At 38.4% G+C, this 21,919-nt stretch overlaps 1 protein-coding gene across 25 annotated transcripts; it reads left to right on the forward strand.

Moving 5' to 3' along the window:
* The first annotated feature begins 1,114 nt into the window (after positions 1–1,114).
* On the forward strand, positions 1,115–21,578 carry pax6a (paired box 6a). Of its 25 annotated transcripts, XM_031802091.1 has the most exons (15): positions 1,115–1,285; positions 5,360–5,508; positions 7,996–8,073; positions 8,319–8,372; positions 9,227–9,247; positions 11,608–11,738; positions 12,063–12,104; positions 12,194–12,424; positions 12,730–12,895; positions 16,277–16,435; positions 16,729–16,811; positions 16,935–17,091; positions 17,343–17,455; positions 19,392–19,539; positions 20,817–21,578. In XM_031802091.1, the coding sequence occupies exons 4-15, from the start codon at positions 8,360–8,362 to the stop codon at positions 20,900–20,902; spliced, it is 1,350 nt and encodes a 449-aa protein (XP_031657951.1). In that variant the 5' UTR covers positions 1,115–1,285; positions 5,360–5,508; positions 7,996–8,073; positions 8,319–8,359; the 3' UTR covers positions 20,903–21,578. The 25 variants fall into 25 exon arrangements, with proteins under 25 accessions (XP_031657951.1, XP_031657939.1, XP_031657950.1 ...); XM_031802079.1 differs by lacking the exon at positions 7,996–8,073; XM_031802083.1 differs by lacking the exon at positions 7,996–8,073 and having other exon boundaries at positions 1,116–1,285; positions 12,194–12,409.
* Positions 21,579–21,919: the final 341 nt, after the last annotated feature.

Below are 21,919 nucleotides of genomic sequence, written 5' to 3' on the forward strand. Positions count from 1 at the left end.
AGACAAGACAAACTAAGCTGCATTACATTATTAGAGGTAGCAAAATGTCCTGTAGGCTAGATGTTAAGAAGCAATAGCCCACTTCAGTTGAATATGTTCATGTTTTTTTGACATGGCCTCCGTTAGCTGAATGAGACATACTATTTCAAAGAGCACAACATTAGTCCAGGCTAAGACCTAGTTTACCTAATAATGAACCAGTAAGTCAAACGTTTAGGCTTAATTGGTGTCAATATCCTACTTTGTTTTAGGCTATTTTCTGTACTGCTCTTGTTTAGGCTGCAGAGGGCTGTAACTTACATCCTAAAATAACTCGACACTCTGAACACAATGCATCAGAAATTATGACTATTTTAACTTGACACTGAACACAACGCATCAGACATTAGGGGAAAGCCTAGTCAGTTATACAACTAAAATGTGTCTTCTACATTTAACCCAAACCCTCTGAATCAGAGAGGTGCGGGGGCTGCTTTAATCGAGATCCACGGCGTTAACTGCCTTGCTCAGGAGCAGAAAGACAGAATTATTGTACCTTGTCAGCTCAGGGATTCGAGCCAGCAAACTTTCAGTTATTGACCCAACGCTCTAACCGCTAGGCAGAAATTATGACTATTCTAACTTAACACTGAACACAATGCATCAGAAATTATGACTATCGAACTTGACACTCTGAACACAATGCATCAGAAATTATGACTATTCGAACTTGACACTGAACACAATGCATCAGAAATGATGACTATCGAACTTGACACTGAACACAATGCATCAGAAATTATGACTATTCGAATTTGACACCGATCACAATACACACGACTTAGGCTACATCAACCAAATCAGCTAGAAAGTGACTAAATAGATGAAAATCGGAGATAAATAGGACATTAGCTCATCAATGCATTCTGTTTGATTGGCATACGAGTGGTTATTCTCATAAGAAATTGTATTGGCTGGCATATATTGCATGAGCATAAGCGTAATGCACAAGTGGGTTTGGACATCTCCCGCGACTTCCTAGTTAGCAGAGTGATAAGTGCTATTCAGAGTGACGTGTAGCGTCACTGCGGCCAATCACTGCCAAGTTGTGGATGATATTATGGGAAAGTTGGTGGTAGAAGCGACAGGGTCATTTTATATCATCATCGACTTGGAAACAGACCTGCAATTCAATACATGAAAACCATGGACTCTAAATGTCACATTCTATACATTCTTTCTTCTGTTTTATGATGATCAACACTGACTGGAAACACAAGTGAAGCGGATCTTTACGTTCGTCCAGGTAGGACTTTAAAAATATGTATCTGTCAGCCATTACGCTTTATATTGCGTTCCTGGCTTGGTGGCTAGGATATATGAATCCTTACTATTCAGCAAAGCCGTCTGCAAACATGTTTTTCCTTTGCATAAGTGTTCCCATTGAGCTTCGAGGAAACATGTTTATTGAACCCGAGGTAAGTCTTCACGTGATAGTAAGTAGGAGAATGTTGTCCAGATTGCTTAAAAAGTTAAACAAGCTAGACAATGGATTTAAGAAATAGCCTTTGATGGATTTAATCCAACTACAGTTTTACGTAAGCATTTGACGTAAGCATGTTTAATGCTTAGGCTAATAATATAAATAATAGAAATGATAATAATGATTGTTGTGTTTCGTGTGTTATTAGGTTTTAGAGTTGATATAACCGTAGGCTATTCTTCTAGTTGTATGCTCTTTTAAATGGTTAAAAGCATGTGAGTATGACAACACGTCCGTGAGTGTACTGTATGTACACTGACTAAATTGACTCGTGACTAAATTGAACAATTTCCACACCTTCCTATTTTAGGGGCATTTATAGAGCAATATGATTATGCTGCTGTCAGGAAGTAAATCATCTGGCAATGAACCATTTCATGAAATATGACAGGATCTTTAGTTGCACTTTACATTCGCAATATGGGCCTGCATCACAATTAATAAACACATAGGCCTGCAGGTATAGCCCTAACAAAACATGTTACTACCCCCTCCATACAGGAGTTAATGGTTAGACCTATATGACAAAACATGTATTAATTCAGCAGTAGATAATTTATGTCAAGTATAGCCTAGCTGCAATTTATAATTTGTTAGCTGTGATACTCCAAGATCAAGTGCTAGACTACTAGTTAGCTGTTGAATATAATAATAAACCTCACGTTCCCCACAACCATCCTCTCCATAACTTCTTATAAATCAATGGCTGTATCAACCCACTTTATTCGCTTCGGCTGATACTTTTCTCTCTCTCTCTCTCTCTCTCTCTCTCTCTCTCTCTCTCTCTCTCTCTCTCTCTCTCTCTCTCTCTCTCTCTCTCTCTGTCCTGTATTCAATGATGACGTCAGCCACATTCAGTGCCACCTCCTCTTATGATGTTTTGAGGGGGGAGACACTTTTAGGGGGTGCTCAAAAACCACTCTTTGCCCGAGGGAAAAAGAGCGAGAAGATTACAGTATTTGGTCCATGGTCTGAGAAAGTACTTTGTGCTAATCCAAAACTGCGCTAATTGATAGTTTTCCACATAGCAATTGCAACTCGTGAATGTTTCCTGGGTTGTTCCAATGAATGGATTTACATTTTAAATGTTGTTGTTTTTCACTTGTTGATTTCGAGAAATGTGTTCTGGAGTCAAGTAACACGATAACTCAACCACAAGAAAACAACAAGGCGGATTACATCTTTCCAAAGAATGAAATGATCCATAGGTGCTATTGTTGAGCATTGTTTCAACAGCTTGATCTGGGATCTTCTCATTGAATGGAGTGAAGCAGAAGGAATTGTGGTTTGTACATTACAATATAACAAATGTTGTTAGCAGTGCAATGCATGGTTCTTCAGTGGGTTTATTGACATGAAAGACGGAGTTTTTGGTAGCCTGGTTTTAGGGTAAACTTGTAATGATGTATTTCGCCCATTGATGTGCATCAAAGCAAGTATAACTACATTTTCAACATGCAGTGTCATGTTATGTTTATTTGCATGCATAAAATGTTTGGCCTATGCTGTGCATGCTCAAAAAGCTTCATCAAATATAATAGTCAAACGTTAGTATTTATTTTAACCGGGCAAGTCAGTTAAGAACAAATTCTTATTTACAATGACGGCCTACCCCGAACAAACCCTAACCCGGACGACGCTGGGGCAATTGTGCACCGCACTATAGGTATCCCAATCACGGCCGGATGTGATACAGCCTGGAATCGTACCAGGGTCTGTAGTGACACCTCTAGCACTGCGATGCAGGGCCTTAGACCGCTGTGCCACTCGGGAGCCCAAGTTTTAAAAAAGCCATCGTAGAAATCTTTGGTTTTGACATACTATTAACCAATATTTTACTACACAGAAACCATAAAAGCAATACAACCCCATTGTAAGGGTGGCCTATAGTTTATGCAGCCTACAGATAGAATCCTGCTCTTATACAAATAATGTAATTAGAATAATTAGCTATTTTATTCCTGATTCTAAGACACATATAGCCTACTTTACTGCGTCTAACTATATATTCCACTTATGACAGCAGAGTTCCTTGGAATAAAAAAATAGCCACATTGGTAGCCTAACTTCGTTAGAACTTCTGCGCACTGCAAAAACAGTGTGTAGGCAACAGTAAACCGTCCACGTCATAAGAATTTGCAGCAAGGATTGTAGAGGAGTGGAATGAAAGTTTTGTGCAAATATTAGGAAGTGACAGAGTTTCACCACGGGACTCGAGATGACAGTGCATGACGGTCGCGGCAGCTCATTATCCTAGCCGCCCTTTCATTGCGATGCAAACTCTTTGGCAGTGTCGTTTGTCTTCTCATTGTACTTTAGTTGGGAATGCAATGGTTGTCAGGACTTATTCAGTTTATTGATGAGCTCTGACTTTTAGCACTTTTCACATGTCAAAGGAAGTCAAGTGTATGCATCCACGACTTCATTTTATGCTCTGCGTCTCCCGACACTTTCCCCCCTCTTGTAGGTTACCCCACCATGCCACATCCCCCCCCCCCCCCCTGTTTCTTATCCCACGACCCGGAATCTATTCCATTTGAATAAATGATGGGAACACCCATAGCCGAGACTGGTGCTCCAAGTGTAAAGTCAAATGCAGGCACGGAGGGGTTGATTTGAAGTGTATGGTGTGCGTTAATGGCCAGGCATTCAACAAATGTAGTTCTGCTGTGTGGTCATGACTGCAAAGTAATTTGCTTATATTTACGTCCTGTGTTATCTGTCCTATAGAAGCTTGGACGCTGCGTCTTGGCTATCATTTGGTCCATTGAAAATGAAGTAAGATTATCGTTCTCGCTATTATATTAATTTAGTCCATAGATATTGTTTGTAATTTAGGTCTTAACAACCAAATCTACCATGTGATGTCATAATCAACAGCGACAAGTGCAGAAAGTTTGCAATTATGACACTGCACTTCTGGCTTCCTCGTAAAGATCGCTTTCAGAAGTGATAGCCAGATAATTCCTAAACTGAATATTTCAATTCAGCCTTTAGATATATATATATATATATATATATATATATATATATATATATATCTATATATATATATAAATGTTAATATTACAAATAGATAAGCTATCAACTTATGTAAGCTAAATTAGTAAAGTGGTGCTTTATTGGTCTTTATCAGTGGATTATCAGTGTAAACGATAAAGATGGACTGCAAATTGTTAATGTTGATCAATCTGAGGTCGGCGCGCACCATGCATGTCCATGTATAACTTCAGGTTCATCGTTAGTGTAGGAAAGCTTGTCTGCGTTCCACGATGGTGGAGCCCTGTGAGTTGCACTTGCCGTTCCTTATCCAATGGTTAGCCTTCAATAGCATCCAATAGCATTTCTAAAGGACATTTTCAGTGTGTATATTGTGTGTGTGTGTATATATATGTGTGTGTGTGTGTGTGTGTGTGTGTGTGTGTGCGTGCGTGCGTGAATGCGTGCGTGCGTGCGTGTGTGTGTGTATGTTAGAGAGGGAAAAGTGAATTTGCATGTGCAGAGTTATTAGTAGGTTTGAAAAGCTAGCACTGGCTCTGCCCCGTTTCCCGCTCTGCACGGCGGAGTAGGAGGAAGTGTTTCGCTGGAAGATGATGACAGAGGTCAGGCACTGCTAATCGGCACTGAAGAGGAGTGGAGGCGAGGCACAGACCAGGAACACATACATTAATACACTTGTACCATCACCAATCAGCATAGGTGCGCTGCTCTGCGCTACCCTCTCCCTCTCTCTCTCTCTCTCTCTCTCTCTCTCTCTCACCAACTCACGAGCGCACATTTTCAGTCTCGCGCTGCCCTGACAACCCATTTTATTGTCAATCTCTGCTTCCTTCGCAGGGATTTCCATCTCTATTCAAGATCACTTGGAACATATATACAAGACAAACTCTTCGCAGGGGCTATACAGCACTGTGGCTCCGTCTCATTTGTGCTCAGACTTATCAACTAAGGCTTTGGCTGCAGTGTACACAGGATGCCTCAAAAAGGTAAGCTCTGATTTCTTGGCACTTTGTACCTAGCCTACATTTCAGACAGCACACATTATTCACTCGTATAGCCTATAGCGTACACATTACACAATTTTAGAGTGAAACATCAAAAAGTAGTTTTTGATGCTAATTAAACTCCAAGTTAATAACGTTGAAATGTTTGTCATTTAGGAAGAGTCCGAACGGCTCAAAAGTTTTTAGTGTTGGTCATTTAACAAAGGAACTTTGGGACGCAGACTAGTGGCAGCCTCATTTCAACATTTAGGTTCCTCCTTATTTATTTATGCTGTGCTTTTATTCCGTCGGTGCTTGCAGTTATCTTAATGCTTATGTATGACAGGGAACAGTAAAAAGTCAGGCCAAGACAACGATCAGTCCAAAGAATGGGGACGTGATGATGCGATGATCAAGGGTGTCAAGTTGAATCATACAGTCGGCCTCACCCGGGCGCCATCACAAAAAATGTTCTTTTAACTTTTTCCTAAGTTTGGCAAATGTTTAATCATTTTCAGGATACATTTTCCTCTATTCAATGACAATTTAAGTATTATACTTACTGAACTCAAATAGTAATGTTTTTAACATGCAGGATATATATGTGAAAATAATTCAGAAATAAACTCGAATAGATTAGTCTATTATAGCTATTTCTCCACACAAAGTAATAATGATTAGAATAAGTGCATAGTTACGTTTTACGTACTACAAATATAAGACAATACTGAAAAATCACAACTTCAAAACCATTGTTTATATTAGTGGTTAGTTACCTAATATGATTTATAACATTAGGCTGTGCATTATGCACTTGACTCTCCCAGTACGATATTGCTGTAGTCTATTAGCAAAATATATGGAAGCTATATATAGTGGTAGATATATCAAATGTTACTGTATTCAACTTCCTGCCAGGACATTGTTCATTTATGGAGTTTTTCTGCATATAAATGAAGGGAATAATCAGGAATAATATAGGCCTTACAAGTCTGAAGATGCATGTTCAATTAAAATGGTTGTAGTTGTGAATTCAAACGGGCAAAATGCAGATGAGGCCTTCCTCTTTTACACACGGCATCAAATAAATTATACAATTCTAGTTAGACTTGCACAATAAGCTAATTATTGGCACCTCATGACATGAAAAAGTGTGGTTTACAAGTAGACTGCTTCCGGGTTAAGTTTATGCTTATTAATTCATTTCTATATCAAATGAGTTTAATGATGAAAGGTTAATGGATTATTTTACACATACAATCAAAATAAACTCGAGACCCTTTACTTTGCTCTTCCCCATTTGCTCATTGCATTATTGCATTTGAAAATAATTAGAAGAGAGAATGAGAAAATTCAAATACATGCTTTGTAGCTACACCTGTCTAATTATAAACGTATATAATCAGTGAACCAATAGTGCATTTAATTTTCCTAACTTTATTTTAGAAAATGATTATAAATGATGAGTTATGATGACGAGTTAGTTGAATTTACAGCTTCTTTAGAATATCTTCATACACATGAATAGCAGCTTGGCTCTATGCCTGGATGTAAGCTATAGGCTATTTATTTGTGGCTGCACACTGTAAATACACACACGGTCAGTCCATTGCCTGTTTAAAAAGGAGAAGATAAAAAGGGAGAAAATCAAAGCGTGGACTATTTCCTTTAGTGGCCTCCTTTTCGGCAAATGTTTTGAATGGGCTCTTTATGGCAATTGTCTTTTTCCAATTGAGCACCCCACTGAGCTGTTGTATATTTTTTTACAATCCTAACGACACACACCAGCAACAGAATTACCTCCAGATATTTAAAACAAGAAATTGCGTTTCTATTTTCCAAATCGAGACAAACAAAAAAGCCGAGGGATACGGGCACCGGGTCACGGCAAGCAGCAGTGTAACTGTGGCGGTGTGAGAGGGTGTTGTGCTGGGCATGGTTGCAGTGGGAGGGGGTTGCTCCCTACAGCTCTTTGTATTCCTGAGAGTTGTTGGTACGTTTAGTTCGAGGCTGTGTAGCTAGTTAGTGAGCTTGAGTTATGCTCTCTGGGTTCTGGTGTAGAAGCAGAAAGGACGGCATTGTTGAAATTCTGCAGGCTTTGTTGGAGAGCCTTCACCCCCTCCCGATGTCACTTTCCAAAGCAGCCAAGCGAGGTAGACAGCGTGTGTCACTAGACGACTACATATAAAGACGTCTTAAACCTATATTACTGACTAAAGTTTTCACGGCCAATATAATAACAGTAATATTTGAGATCTTAATATGCAAATTCATTCAAAATTCCTTAACATTATTTCCTAAAGGTAGCCAGCTTACTCTCAATACACCTCAAATACACTCAAATGCTGATAATAAACTATTTAACGTTTTCTAAAATTACTGCAATGCTATTTATCTCATGAAATGAGTTAGAAAATGTTGCAGTAAGTCTGACTTAATAAAAACGAAAGCTCAGGTGCCTACTAATAAATTGTTTTGCTTTGTCCATAGGGAGAATATATTAACTAGTGAGAAGCAGATGAGGGATTCTTTAAATTGTTTTAAGCGGACAGTCCACACTGTTTCCAGGCAAGTTTAAACACTGAATATATATATATTCAAAAATCTATAGAACAACAAACGATATTATGCTCTCATATTATGAAATATCAATGAATAATAGCCTAATGCACCCTGAGGTATTCATGAGTGATATAGTTCCCACCGTAATTGTCTAATTGCACCAAATCAATGTCTGCGATGTGTACGTATCCTGAGTATTGTAATATTATTAGCAATACTAATCATTGCTATTCTTTCCCCATGACTAATAGAATACTATAACCGGGCCACGTGGGAATCTGGCGTCGCGTCCATGATGCAAAACAGTAAGTGAATGTTTTTTTCAGAGTAACTATATACACTGAGCTGTAAAGAAACATGTGGCACATAACATTTATGCTGCATATATTAGCTTGCATGTTTGTGTAGAATAAGGCCAAGATTTTTCGACATGTTTACATTTTCTGAATTAGGAAAGTTTTATATATGCTCATTCTCATTATTTTGATCCACACAGTTGTATTTGTATCAGTGGACTTTGACTAGTATGCTTCTATTAACCTGTACGTGTAACAACTGAAATATATCTGCACCTGCACTATCACGAACTATCAGAGAAGAGGCTAGCAGGAAGTAGAAGGCCTCGATGGTTGTATTTATTGTCTAATTACATACAACTTCCAAATAAGCTGTGTTGTCACGTATAGGCCTACTCAATAATAATACAACACCAATAGAAAGAAAGAAAGAAAGAAAGAAAGAAAGAAAGAAAGAAAGAAAGAAAGAAAGAAAGAAAGAAAGAAAGAAAGAAAGAAAGAAAAAAGAAAGACAGAAGAGGAAAAGTGTATTCTTGATATGATAACATAACATTTCAGAAACGCCAGTTGGGGTGTGCCAATTCACATTGCCCATTATATATGCACTAATGGACATTGCATGCATCTCGTGGAGAATATGTCATGTTTATGAAAATGTTATTCGTTCTGTATAACCACAGTGTGAGGGGGTAATGCTTTGATGAGACTTTCAGAGTATTTCTTTATGAACACATTGGGACTATAAACGTTAGAGCAGTATTTACATATTTGAGATGCTATTCAGTAATTCATAATTCATCATTTTGTATCGTTGACAGAGTAACAATAAAATACATATATTTTCTTTTTTAATGCTGGACAAGAGGTGTATGACTATAACGAAGGTGTGTGGAATGGCTTACTCTCATTCTCTTAAAATCAACGACACGTTTGTGCTGCAGTGTGCTTTCATATTTATGCCAATACATTATATTGTCTTGGCTTAGCCTTGCACTTCATGTATATATTTTTTATATCAGACCTAAATTTAACAAGTTATAGACGTAGGATCAGAGGGAAGATGTGACGCATACACTTGAAAGACCTCCAACCAAACAAAGCATTTGAATCTAGGTCAGTTTAAGTAGGCCATATTCAATAATTGAACGGTGATGTGAAGTCCCATATTCCCTCTCACGTTTGAAAAGAAAACTGAGGTCTTCAAATAATTGCAACATACGAGTTTTTTCTCTGCATGATAAAAAAAATACCGCATCAAAATGTACATTGTGTCTGTCCTTGGACCTACTGGCTACTAAAATATTAGGGCTATGTATTATCCTGTAATCAAGATTGTATATAACTATGCCTTCATTTATCTCTTGTTACATTTTTACATTGTGATGGCAATGGACTGTGGTGATCTCTTGAGCGAAATACTGAGCAGATATGATTCGGGTGAGGCCTTCAGTTTGTCTAAAGGTCGCGGCTGGCTCTGCAGGCTTTGTGCTAATAACTCCTGGGTGTATATGGAACTGAGCGTCCAAATTGACGCCATATGTTTTCCTATTAATTGACTTGCAATAGAATACAAGGCGTAATCATTGCCACCAGGCGAGATCGACACCACTCGCCGTGGGGAATTATTTAATGATTGAGATTTAACCTTTCGAGTGAAAGTTAGATTGGATATTCTTATCTCTGTGTGGCAGTGATCAAGTGAATTTATATGAGCACTAGGCCCTATACGGGAGGCGCGTTCGTAGCCAATAAATCTTCAATATGCTTTTCCCTGCTGGCCTATCAAATGCACAAACACAATTGATTTGATCTAATCCTGGAATTAACCTCAGCATAGCGATGGATTTGCTCTTACAGCAGTCTTCTCCTGGGCGAATAGCCTGTATTTACGCCCTGGTTTGGGCTAGAATTTGTGAATTTAGCACAATGGCAGTAGACAACAAATTCACAAGCAGGTGTAATTAAATTTTTTAAGGCCTAATGTAATGTTATAATTGATGTAGGGCTTATTTAATTATTATTTGAAAACAATAACAGAACATATATAAAACAAGAGAGAGTGCAAACATCTACAGCAGACTCATAATAACAAATATGGTTTGTCGCTTGAAAAAAAAAGGATGTCACTTTTGATATATTAAGAGCGACGCGCGCTCCCATCCTCGTGCCCGCGCACAGCCCCTTGGCTACCATAAAATGAAGCTTCCCTTGAAGGGTAAATGAGTAGAGTCCAATTTAGTCTGAGTGATATCCAAATGCAGACAGAAAGGGTCGTTTTATCATGCTACTATTTGTCGTGACGATGCCATTTTCAAAAGCAGAGCAGTGTCATAAAGTGACATGCCTGCCACAAGTGCTCCAACTGATCTTTTCAATTAGCCTTCCATGCATGATCCAGGGCGACTTCCGCCTATTTCCAGAAATTAACATCAAACTTGACGTGTAGCTAGCTTTACTCTAAAGACAAATGTCAGCCAGGCTCATCATATTTTCCCCCTCTTCTATATTTGGAGCTTATTTATTGCTAAGGAGCTTGTGCTCTTGGAGTCAATTTAACGGGAGGCTTCGAAGGGAAGGGAGCGGACAACTAGAGCAGACGTAGGCGGATACAAGGAGGCTGCTTTTCTATCCGACTTCAGGTCTGGTTTGGTTTTCTGGGCTATCCTACACTGGATATTGCTAATGAACTCGCATGAAACCTGTTTAAATGAGCGTTTATGGTGTTTTAGCTGGTGTAATATCAAGTTGATATAAAGTTGGATTAGGTGACGATTTGTTTTTAAGTCTTGAAATTATACTGTAATTACTACCTTAAAATGCTGTGTCGCAAATGCCATTACGCTATTTGATCTTAAAGCTTTGCAAAGATGCACAAATCTCGGATCAGTGGGCTGGAGATGTTTTGGTCGAGATCATACCACACCGCTAATCAATGTTCTGCTCGTGTGAACAGAACAAGAATGTAGAAAATAATGACATCGGAAAGCATTTAGAACATATGACAGATGAACAATGGCCATCATTACAGGCTTCAAATTCCAGCGTGATTTTCCCGATGTTTGGTGCTGAACGTCCAGTTTAGTTTCTTGTCTCCTGTTCTGTTTGATAACTTTTATTTTGCATAGTTAACATCTAAACGCTTGCATCGGAGACATCTGTATTGAAGAGGCTGCTGTTAAAAAAAAAATCACAGCTCTTGATTAATGGCTTAACTAAAGAGAGTGCATCCCCTGTCTCTGCCCAGGTCACAGCGGAGTGAATCAGCTTGGCGGAGTGTTCGTCAACGGCAGACCCCTGCCCGACACCACCAGACAGAAAATAGTCGAGCTTGCTCACAGTGGCGCGCGGCCGTGCGATATATCCAGGATTCTGCAGGTGATAACACTGCATTATTCTCTCTGTCTGCATCAGTAAAACGCTTTAGAATAAGATTCCTAATGCGTGATTTTTATTTAGAATATAGACCAACTCAATGCACGTCCAACTATTGTCAGTTCAAACCATTTTAAGTTGCAGTTTTGAAAATATAATATTACGCACGAATAAATAGGCTACTTCATTGTAGCAATGAATTATGGTTTGTGGTGATACCAGGATATGTTAGGATACAACCTGCAAACACAACCATCCAAAGTAGATGCCGTGATCCAGTGCAAATTAAATTACCGTACCATTCAAGGTATATTTCTTGTGTTATAGACCCATGGTGATGCAAAAGTTCAAGTGCTGGACAATGAAAACGTAAGCGTAACAATGTTTGTAGTATAAACATATATTTCACATTAGTCTTAAATAATGTATGTGATTTGTGTCTATTGTTTTCTATTTAGGTGTCAAACGGCTGTGTGAGTAAGATTCTGGGCAGATACTATGAAACCGGCTCCATCAGACCAAGGGCGATCGGGGGTAGCAAACCAAGAGTAGCAACTCCCGAGGTGGTCGGAAAAATTGCAGTATACAAGAGGGAGTGCCCGTCAATCTTCGCGTGGGAAATTCGTGACAGACTGCTATCCGAGGGGGTCTGCACAAACGATAATATACCCAGTGTAAGTTCATTGAGTGTAAGTTATTAGTCATACCATTTTATAGGCCTATACGCTTAAAAAATTACCATGAACAACTGACCTCCATATTGGTTATGATTATGCACCTGTTTCAGAATAATTACACAAATTGAAAATGCAATTGATATTTTGTTAATCTCCCATTTCGATAGCGATTTTCTTATCCAAATACATATTGTGAATTTGAGGGTATGCATGCACTTATGTGACAGATCACTTGCAAGCCAATGTGCCGTCACAACAAGGGAAACAAGCGCCAAGCACGTTTAATTCATGTGAAGGATTTTGGATTTGTCTTTCAGGTGTCGTCGATAAACAGAGTACTGCGCAACCTGGCTAGCGAGAAGCAACAGATGGGCGCAGATGGCATGTATGAGAAGTTGAGAATGCTGAACGGTCAGACTGGGACGTGGGGGACCCGCCCGGGCTGGTACCCCGGAACCTCAGTGCCAGGACAGCCCAACCCAGGTAAGATAATTACTGGATTGGACGAGTGAAGTGCGGGTGTCTTTATTATGTTGTTTTTATAACGATTAATTACTATTATTATTAGTAGTAGTAGTAATAGTAGTAGTATCATAGGCTGTATGATTATATTATGTCTATATTATTACAATAGTGTTATTACCAAAATAAACAATAATATTTCATTTGTATTTTATCCTGTTACAACATTATTAGGTTAATGATTGTTACTTTGTTTAAAGTAACATGGGAATATCGAACATCTTTGAAAAATTCGAAAATCTTTGAGTTCAGCTAATATTGTTTATCACTAACGCATCTGGTTCATTAGACTTATCTGACTTATGCATGGAACTATAATTCATTTGCTGGTCTATATGCAGAGAAGTAACCAAACACTTTTGGGAAGCATAGATGAACGTCTAATTCTGATGTGAGAGTGTGAGAGCTTGTTGAGATTCACAGATTACTTGGTTGATTCGACTAGTTATTACATTGCAAATTCTTGACATGTTTTTCTATCAACTTTTTTTTACAATATGGTTGTAACTTCACAATTTAGTCTTCACGATTTAGTCTGCACGATTTAGTCTGCACGATTGATCCATTCCTAGGCCTGTAGGCCTACTATATTTTGCATTGCCCGAGGATGAAAAATATCTGAAGCTGTGTGCGGAATATCTGTACAAAGGATGTTTCTGTCACACGCAAGAATTTGTTATGGGAACAGTTCTGTCGCTATGTAATTGCTCATTAGAGAACGTTTTGTTTCTCATTAAGGCGACATGAATAAGCGTCTAGTTTGAGGAGACAGCTGTAGAAATGTTCCACTGGAGACCTCTGGACACGATATGGCATCACTTGCCAATTAGACACGTCAGTTTTAGAACTAAACAATAAAGTATGGACACTATAGATATACAAATAATCGTGTTTTCTCCCACATAATATCTGCACTTTTTTGTTGTTGTTGGCAACTATTTCTGTCTCGAGAATTGCTTTGATGGGCCTACATTTTAATTTTTTTCACGATACATTTTTTTTTCCAACTCTTAAAGTCTTGTTGGCTTTGGAGCTCTTGGTAGAATCAAGTAACCCCAACAATTACATTAAGGTGGATGAAAGGTGACGATGAAAGGTGATGATGACAGGTGACGATGACAGGTGATGATGACAGGCGATGATGACAGGCGATGATGACAGGTGATGATGACAGGTGACCAAGTGTCATGAGTAACAAATGGTAGCCTATTTTTTATTAGCAATAATATATATATTTATTTGATTCTATTTTTTGTTATTATTATTATTAACTAGGCACTACTGTTATTATAATAGTATCATAATAGTATTAAGTATATAATCTAAACCTATATAATCTTATCACAATGATATAGGCTAATATTATTATATATGAATAATAACGCTGTTGTTGTTTGTACTTCAAATGTATCTCTTTTATCCTGTCTATTCAAAATGCGTGTGTAAACAACACAACCAGCTATACCAACATCATATGTTCACTTGTGTTCTGCCATAAGTGTCTATACTTGCGTGGAGTGCGATTTCAAGGGCATTAAGAATCCATTACTCTGGAAGCATGCGGTTGGGTGAGGTCTCAGAGGGGGACAAATATGGTCTCAATCTGATAAACGCCATGCAACAGTGAATAAAATAACGAATTCATCAGAGTGACAGGGCCTAAAAGAAGAGAACTCTTTCATAAGGAGAGGGTAAAAGCTCTCTAGCTATTTCGTGTTTTTAGGGATCAACGTGACAGTTTTTCTGATCTTCTTTTTCTTTCTAGAGGACTAAAGCTGTCTATAGGGTTTAAGCACTTTCTCTTTCAGGGGTACCCAGAATGTTTTAAGTTTCTATTTAAGGTTCTCTATATTTTGGCTTGTTTTACGCCTCACTGATTGCGACACGTGATACTATGGAACGGTACATTTCCCAGCGTCTTTCTTTAATGAAAACAAATCCCAAATCTAGCGGCAGTTGATCTGGCTGAGGGATAATAGGACGCACATTCACTCCTTTTGACAGATTAGCTACAAAACTATAGCGCACTGGCCACTGATAAACTTTCTTTTTGGAGAGACATTTAAAGGGGAAAACTTAATCGTTGCGTATGTTTACACCTGGTTCTGAATAATGCATTTGGTTTTGAAACTACAAATCTGTCAGAAAGACATACACATAAGGTCAACGCAGAGTGAATAAGATACCCACATATGATGATGGGTCACTGCTGATGTGTTTTTCAAATATATCAATATTATATTCCTTATATTCCTTACGAATACAGTTTATGACTATACTGAGTAACCTGCCCGGGCATGTAGAAAAAAAACAGGAAACGTAAAATGGTAATCGCCTGCACAATAAACTGTCAAAGCAGATTTATCTAGGCCTACATAACCAGTCTATATCATCTTGCTACATAGACATAATGTAATGGAGCAAAGGGATGCTGAATAAAGTGTTTAACAACGCCACACACTGAGGCCCCCCTAACTCACTTTTGGTTTCCCTGTCCCCTTTATGTAGCTCTAACAAACAGGGGCTGAGCAAGTGATGTCTCATTCAGTATGTGCTGGGTGATTTTCTTCTATGGCCTAAAGAAGGTATAAATCCTAACTGGTGTTGAACACGGCATCCTAGGAGACAGTGATTAATGATAGCAGTGCACAAAGGTTAACATACTAAGCTGAAAAGTCTGTTGACTGGAATCCTCCAGCTACAATGAAGGGTACTGAGTGCCTCGAGAGAATCCCTTTGTTGCCTTCTCCAATTGTGTCCTCAAAATTCTGCCCACGAAAGTTTGCCAACCCCTCCATAGACCGTGAATTGAATAGTTTCCCTTATGCTCTTGGTTTTGTGTGGTCGTGAAAAATAGCTTTTATTCAAGTGTTGGGGGTTATTTCAAGGGGTGCACAAACATCCATGTGGAAAAAGCTAACATTTATAAAGGGAACGTTTGGATTTTAAAGCATTTCAGGGGATCTGAATAGGTTCTACTGCATTTTGTTGTATTTCAGCACGACAGACATTGTTACATGGTCATAAAAGATATAAGCCAAAATAAATAATTTCCCACTAAATTGTATAGCATTTTCTATAGCCTGACGTAACTAATAATATCTGGTGGAAATAATGCAATGAATTGTCAAACCAAGTCAATATCAGCTGGAAGAAGCAGAGTCTTCTTCCAGCTGTCTTAACATTTCACTTATTTTAAGATAATATTTTACACACAGATGGGTTTTGGGCAAAACTCTAACATGATCACATTTACTTCCCAACAGGTGCACCTCATGCTATGCATGGAAGCTGAAGAAGGAGTGATAGCTTGTATTGATTGATTGATTCTGTATGTTTCAGATGGTTGTCCACAGTCAGACGGTGGAGGTGAGAACACTAATTCAATAAGTTCGAATGGAGAAGACTCGGATGAGACCCAAATGAGACTTCAGCTCAAAAGAAAATTGCAAAGGAACCGCACTTCGTTCACACAAGAACAGATAGAAGCGCTTGAGAAAGGTACATTATACCGCCACTATCACAGGTTCTAGTCCAACTTTCGGCCAAAGTAATCTCATTAAGAGCTGGTGATACTAAATTAATCTCTTTTACACAAAAGTAAAGCATCATGGCTGACTTATAACTGGGTATATTTATTTTGAATATCACCACAGAATACTGTTTTCAGAATAATTTATTCACTACAAATGATCAGTTTTTCAACAACTACACAGATTTTTTTAGGCATATGTAATGTATAGCACATTTAATGACTTCCTTTGTAGTTCATACTAATGTTGTTTTTGTTTCAGAGTTTGAAAGAACTCACTATCCAGATGTGTTCGCAAGGGAAAGACTTGCTGCAAAGATTGACCTCCCAGAGGCCAGAATACAGGTACAGTGACCTCTCCTTGTGCCCATTAACATCACCTTGAATGTAGGGACGTGATAACCACATTCACAGGAGTGACAGCAGACAAATCCAACACTAACCTTTCAAACATGACTGTGGTTTCAGGTGTGGTTTTCAAATAGAAGGGCAAAGTGGAGGAGGGAGGAGAAACTACGGAATCAAAGACGACAAGCCAGTAACTCTTCCAGTCACATCCCTATCAGCAGCAGTTTCAGCACCAGTGTCTACCAGCCCATCCCACAGACCACAGCACCAGGTTGGAGTCAGTGATCTTTATCAAAACCTTATGTTACAACAGATACATTCCACCGTCATGTATTGCCTGTAGGGTCTATTTTTGTGATTTTAGTACTGTAGCCTAATCAGAATGGAGAACAAACATTTAGTGTACAAATATGTGTGAGAGTCAGGAGAGCCACACAATCCATTCTATGTTCCTGCATGTCAATGATACAATTGGCAATCAGCTGCAGACTGGTATCTAAAATACCTTTCTATATCCTCCCCCTGCAGTGTCGTTCTCATCAGGATCCATGTTGGGAAGACCAGACACAGCCCTTACAAACACATACAGTGCCCTGCCACCTATGCCAAGCTTCACCATGGCCAACAACCTGCCTATGCAAGTAAGTACATCACTGTCAGATCCAAAAATTAAAGCAGTATTTTGGCGTTGTTTTTGTAATTACTTAGCATAGCATCTAAATGAATGACCATGATAAAGATATGTTGTAAACCTATAAAAAGTATACGGCGGCAGGTAGCCTAGTGATTAGAGTGTTGGAGTAGTAACCCGAAAGGTTGCTAGATTGAATTCTTGAGCTGACAAGGTAAAAAGCTGTCGTTCTGCCCCTGAACAAGGCAGTTAACCCACTGCTCCTAGGCCATCATTGTAAATAAAAATGTGTTCTTAAAACCTCTCTGGGATATGTGGGACGGTAGCGTCCCACCTCACCAACAGCCAGTGAAAGTGCAGGGTGCCAAATTCAAAACAACAAAAATCTCATAATTAAAATTCCTCAAGCATACATGTATTTTACACCATTTTGAATATAAAATTCTCATTAATCCAGCCACAGTGTCTGATTAAAACAATTATTTACAATGAAAGCACCACAAACAATGATGTTAGGTCACCACCTACTCACAGAAAAACAAAGCCATTTTTCCAGCCAAAGAGAGGAGTCACAAAAAGCACAAATAGAGATAAAATTAATCAATAACCTTTGATGATCTTCATCAGATGACACTCATAGGACTTCATGTTACACAATACATGTATGTTTTGTTTGATAAAGTGCATATTTATATAAAAAAATCTCACTTTACATTGGAGCGTTACGTTCAGTAGTTCTAAAACATGCGGTAATTAATACTCATTATAAATGTTGATGAAAATACAAGTGTTAGACATGGAATTAGAGATATACTTCTCCTTAATGCAACCGCTGTGTCAGATTTCAAAAAAACTTTACGGAAAAAGCAAACCATGCAATAATCTGAGTACAGCGTTCAGACAACAAAGCAGCCCAAAATATATCCGCCATATTGTGTAGTCAACATTAGTCAGAAAAAGAAATATAAATATTCACTTACCTTTGATGATCTTCATCAGAATGCACTCCCAGGAATCCCAGTTCCACGATAAATGTTTGATTCGTTCGATAATGTCCATAATTTATGTCTAAATAGCTTCTTTTGTTAGCGCGTTTGGTAAACAAATACAAACGTGCATTCAGGTCCAGACAAACATCGGACGAAAAGTTCAAAAAGTTCTATTACAGGTCGTAGAAACTTGTCAACCTAAGTATAGAATCAATCTTTAGGATGTTTTTATCATAAATGTTCAATAATGTTCCAACCGGAGAATTCCTATGTCTGTAGAAAAGCAATGAAATGAGAGCTAACTCTCTCGTGACTGCGCCTTAGAGCCTGTGGCACTTTGCCAGACACCTGGCTCAATCAGCTCTCAGTCGCCCCCACTTCACAGTAGAAGCCTGAAACAATGTTCTAAAGACTTTGTTGCAATATGACCCCATTTACACTGTATATTGTAATGGCAAAGAGTTGAAAAACTACAAACCTCAGATTTCCCACTTCCTGATTGGATATTTCTCAGGTCTTCTCCTGCCATATGAGTTCCATTATACTCACGCACATCATTCAAACAGTTTTAGAAACTTCAGAGTGTTTTCTATCCAATACTACGAATAATATGCATATATTAGCATCTGGGACAGAGTAGCAGGCAGTTTACTCTGAGCACCTTATTCATCCAAGCTACTCAATACTGCCCCCCTGTCACCAAGAAGTTAACTGACTTGCCTTGTTAAATAAAGGTTAAATAAATAAATGTATTCAAATACATACTTGTCACACAAGTTAATGCTGAAACCTGCAATGCTGTATTAAATACTATGATGAATTTCTAGCTGAAATATGATAGACAATATTTGTGTTCCCATGCTTGACGTGGCCCATCGCTTAGTAGATACAGTAGGAGATGTTGCTAGGTGACAGATAAGCAGGTGAATCTGACTGGCCTGTGTGTTGTCCCCTTAGGCCCCTGTGTCCAGCCAGACCTCCTACTCCTGCATGCTGCCCACCAGTCCCTCAGTCAATGGACGGAGCTATGACACGTACACCCCTCCTCATATGCAGGCACACATGAACAGCCAATCAATGGCTGGTTCAGGAGGCAACTCAACAGGTAAGCAGAGAAAAATGCATGACAAAATAAACCAAATCCAATAAATTACAAAACACCATTTGCAAATGTTAGTAGGCCTTCAGAAGGTATTCACACCCCTTGACTTTTTCCACATTTTTATGCATTACAACCTGAATTAAAAATGCATTACATTTCGATTTTTGGGGGGGGGTCACAGACCTTCACACATTACCCCATAATGTCAAAGTGGAATGTACAGAATAAAAAAATATCTGCAGCAAGGCACCAAAGTAATACTGCAATAAATGTGGTAAAGCAATTCACTTTTTGTCCTGAATACAAAGTGTTATATTTGGGGAAAATCCAATACAACACATTACTGAGTACCACTCTCCACATTTCAAGCATAGTGGTGGCTGCATCATGTTATGGGTATGCTTGTAATCATTAAGGTCTGGGGAGATTTTCTGGATCAAAAATAAATGGAATGGAGCTAAGCACAGGCAAAATCCTAGAGGAAAACCTGGTTCAGTCTGCTTTCCACCAGACACTGTGAGATTAATTCACTTTTCAGCAGGACAATAACCTTAAACACAAGGCCAAATCTACACTGGAGCTGCTTACAAAGAAGACAGTGAATGTTCCTCAGTGGCCGAGTTAAAGTTTTGACTTAAATCTGCTTGAAAATCTATGGCAAGACCTGAAAATGGTTGTCTGGCAATGATCAACAACCAATTTGACAGAGCTTGAAGAATCTTGAAAAGAATAATGGCAAATGTTGCACAATCCAGGTTTGGAAAGCTCTTAGAGACTTACCCAGAAAGACTCATAGCTGTAATCGCTGCAAAAGATGATTCTAACATGTATTGACTCAGTGGCTTGAATACTTGTGTTATCGAGATAGATAGTGTTTTATTTTTCATAAATGTTTTACAAATGTTAAAAAAACATCTACTTTGACATTAGAGTATTTTGTGTAGATCGTTGACAAAAAAATACAATAAAATCCATTTTAATTCCACTTTCTAAAACAACAAAATGTGGAAAAGGTCAAGGGGTGTGAATGCTTTCTGAAGGCACTGTATTTTGATAGATAGGTAATATTGATGTTCACATGTAAAAAAAATAATATTAAGAAACATTTTTGTAATGAATATTGAACATGTCAATTATATGGAGATTCTTGTTTACAATAATTCTGTTATGAGAATACTGGCGTGTTTGCTAAATTTCAATGAATGTTACTGAGCAGACACTAGAAGGTACTGACTATATGGTGCCAGAACTGATCCGCCGCTCTGTGTTTGTTGTGTCAGGTCTCATCTCTCCTGGAGTATCTGTTCCTGTTCAAGTCCCAGGCAGTGAAGCAGACATGTCCCAGTACTGGCCCAGGCTACAGTAGAGACGTTCAACGTGTGACTCCTTGGATATTGTCTGTCCGGCAGTATTTTAGTACAGACCTGAGAAAATACTCTAAAAGAGACTATTTTGTACTGGGATTGGGCCATTCTCTATCATTCTTTGGCCACAAAGACTTGAAGAAGAAAAAAAGAGAAAGGACTTCTGTAAAGTGCCCGGTGTAACATCGTAAATGGGGGGAAAAAACTAGCTGTTTTCAGTTTCCAACTTATGTCATTTTTGGTGTATTTGTATATGGCCAGTTGTATGTCATGATGAAAAAATAACAACGTGGATGGACAGTGAAACTGAGTTGGTCCTTGCTTCTGCTGAAAAGAAGATCATTTGTGAAGAATTTTCTTCCATGAATAATTTTTATCAATGTATATCAAGAAGCTCTCCCAGTCTGTGTACAGAATGTGGACTCTGGTGAAACAAGTTTGTATCATTCCAGGTACCAGTTGGGTATGAGACACCTGTTTCTCTATTCTTTTCTTTTCAAAAGCTTGCTGGCAGAAACATTGTAAATGGAAAGCATTAACCGCTGAAATGGAGTTTTGGTAGCTAAAAACGGTAGATTGTGTCTTCGATATAATTCAGTTTGTTATGTCGAAATGTAAGTATTTGTCTTCCCTAGCAGTCTCCCGGAACAATTTCTATAATAAAGTTAATTTCATTTATATTTCTCCGAATATTCTATATGTTTTACACATTTTAATTTCATTTTATTCAATCGGGTACAAGTTATATGTTATAGTTGTACTTAAGTGTTTTACTAGAATACTCTCACTGCAACAATGCATAGAAATGCAAGGCCTGCCAGAGTCTAAAGCCTTTTGAGGTTTGCATCTATACATATCCAAATGAACCATTGTTGATTGTACAAACTGACCAAAGCCTTTGTATATAATTTATTACACAACCTCAATTTCCTTTTGTAGTCTTCTGTTGCCAATTTTGTAAAGATTTTGGTAATTTCTAGATAGGTACAGAGTTTTAAATGTTAGTCTATCAGTTGGTC

Source organism: Oncorhynchus kisutch, linkage group LG22 (genome assembly GCF_002021735.2).
Source record: "Oncorhynchus kisutch isolate 150728-3 linkage group LG22, Okis_V2, whole genome shotgun sequence".
In the NCBI taxonomy this organism is placed as follows: Eukaryota; Metazoa; Chordata; class Actinopteri; order Salmoniformes; family Salmonidae; genus Oncorhynchus; species Oncorhynchus kisutch.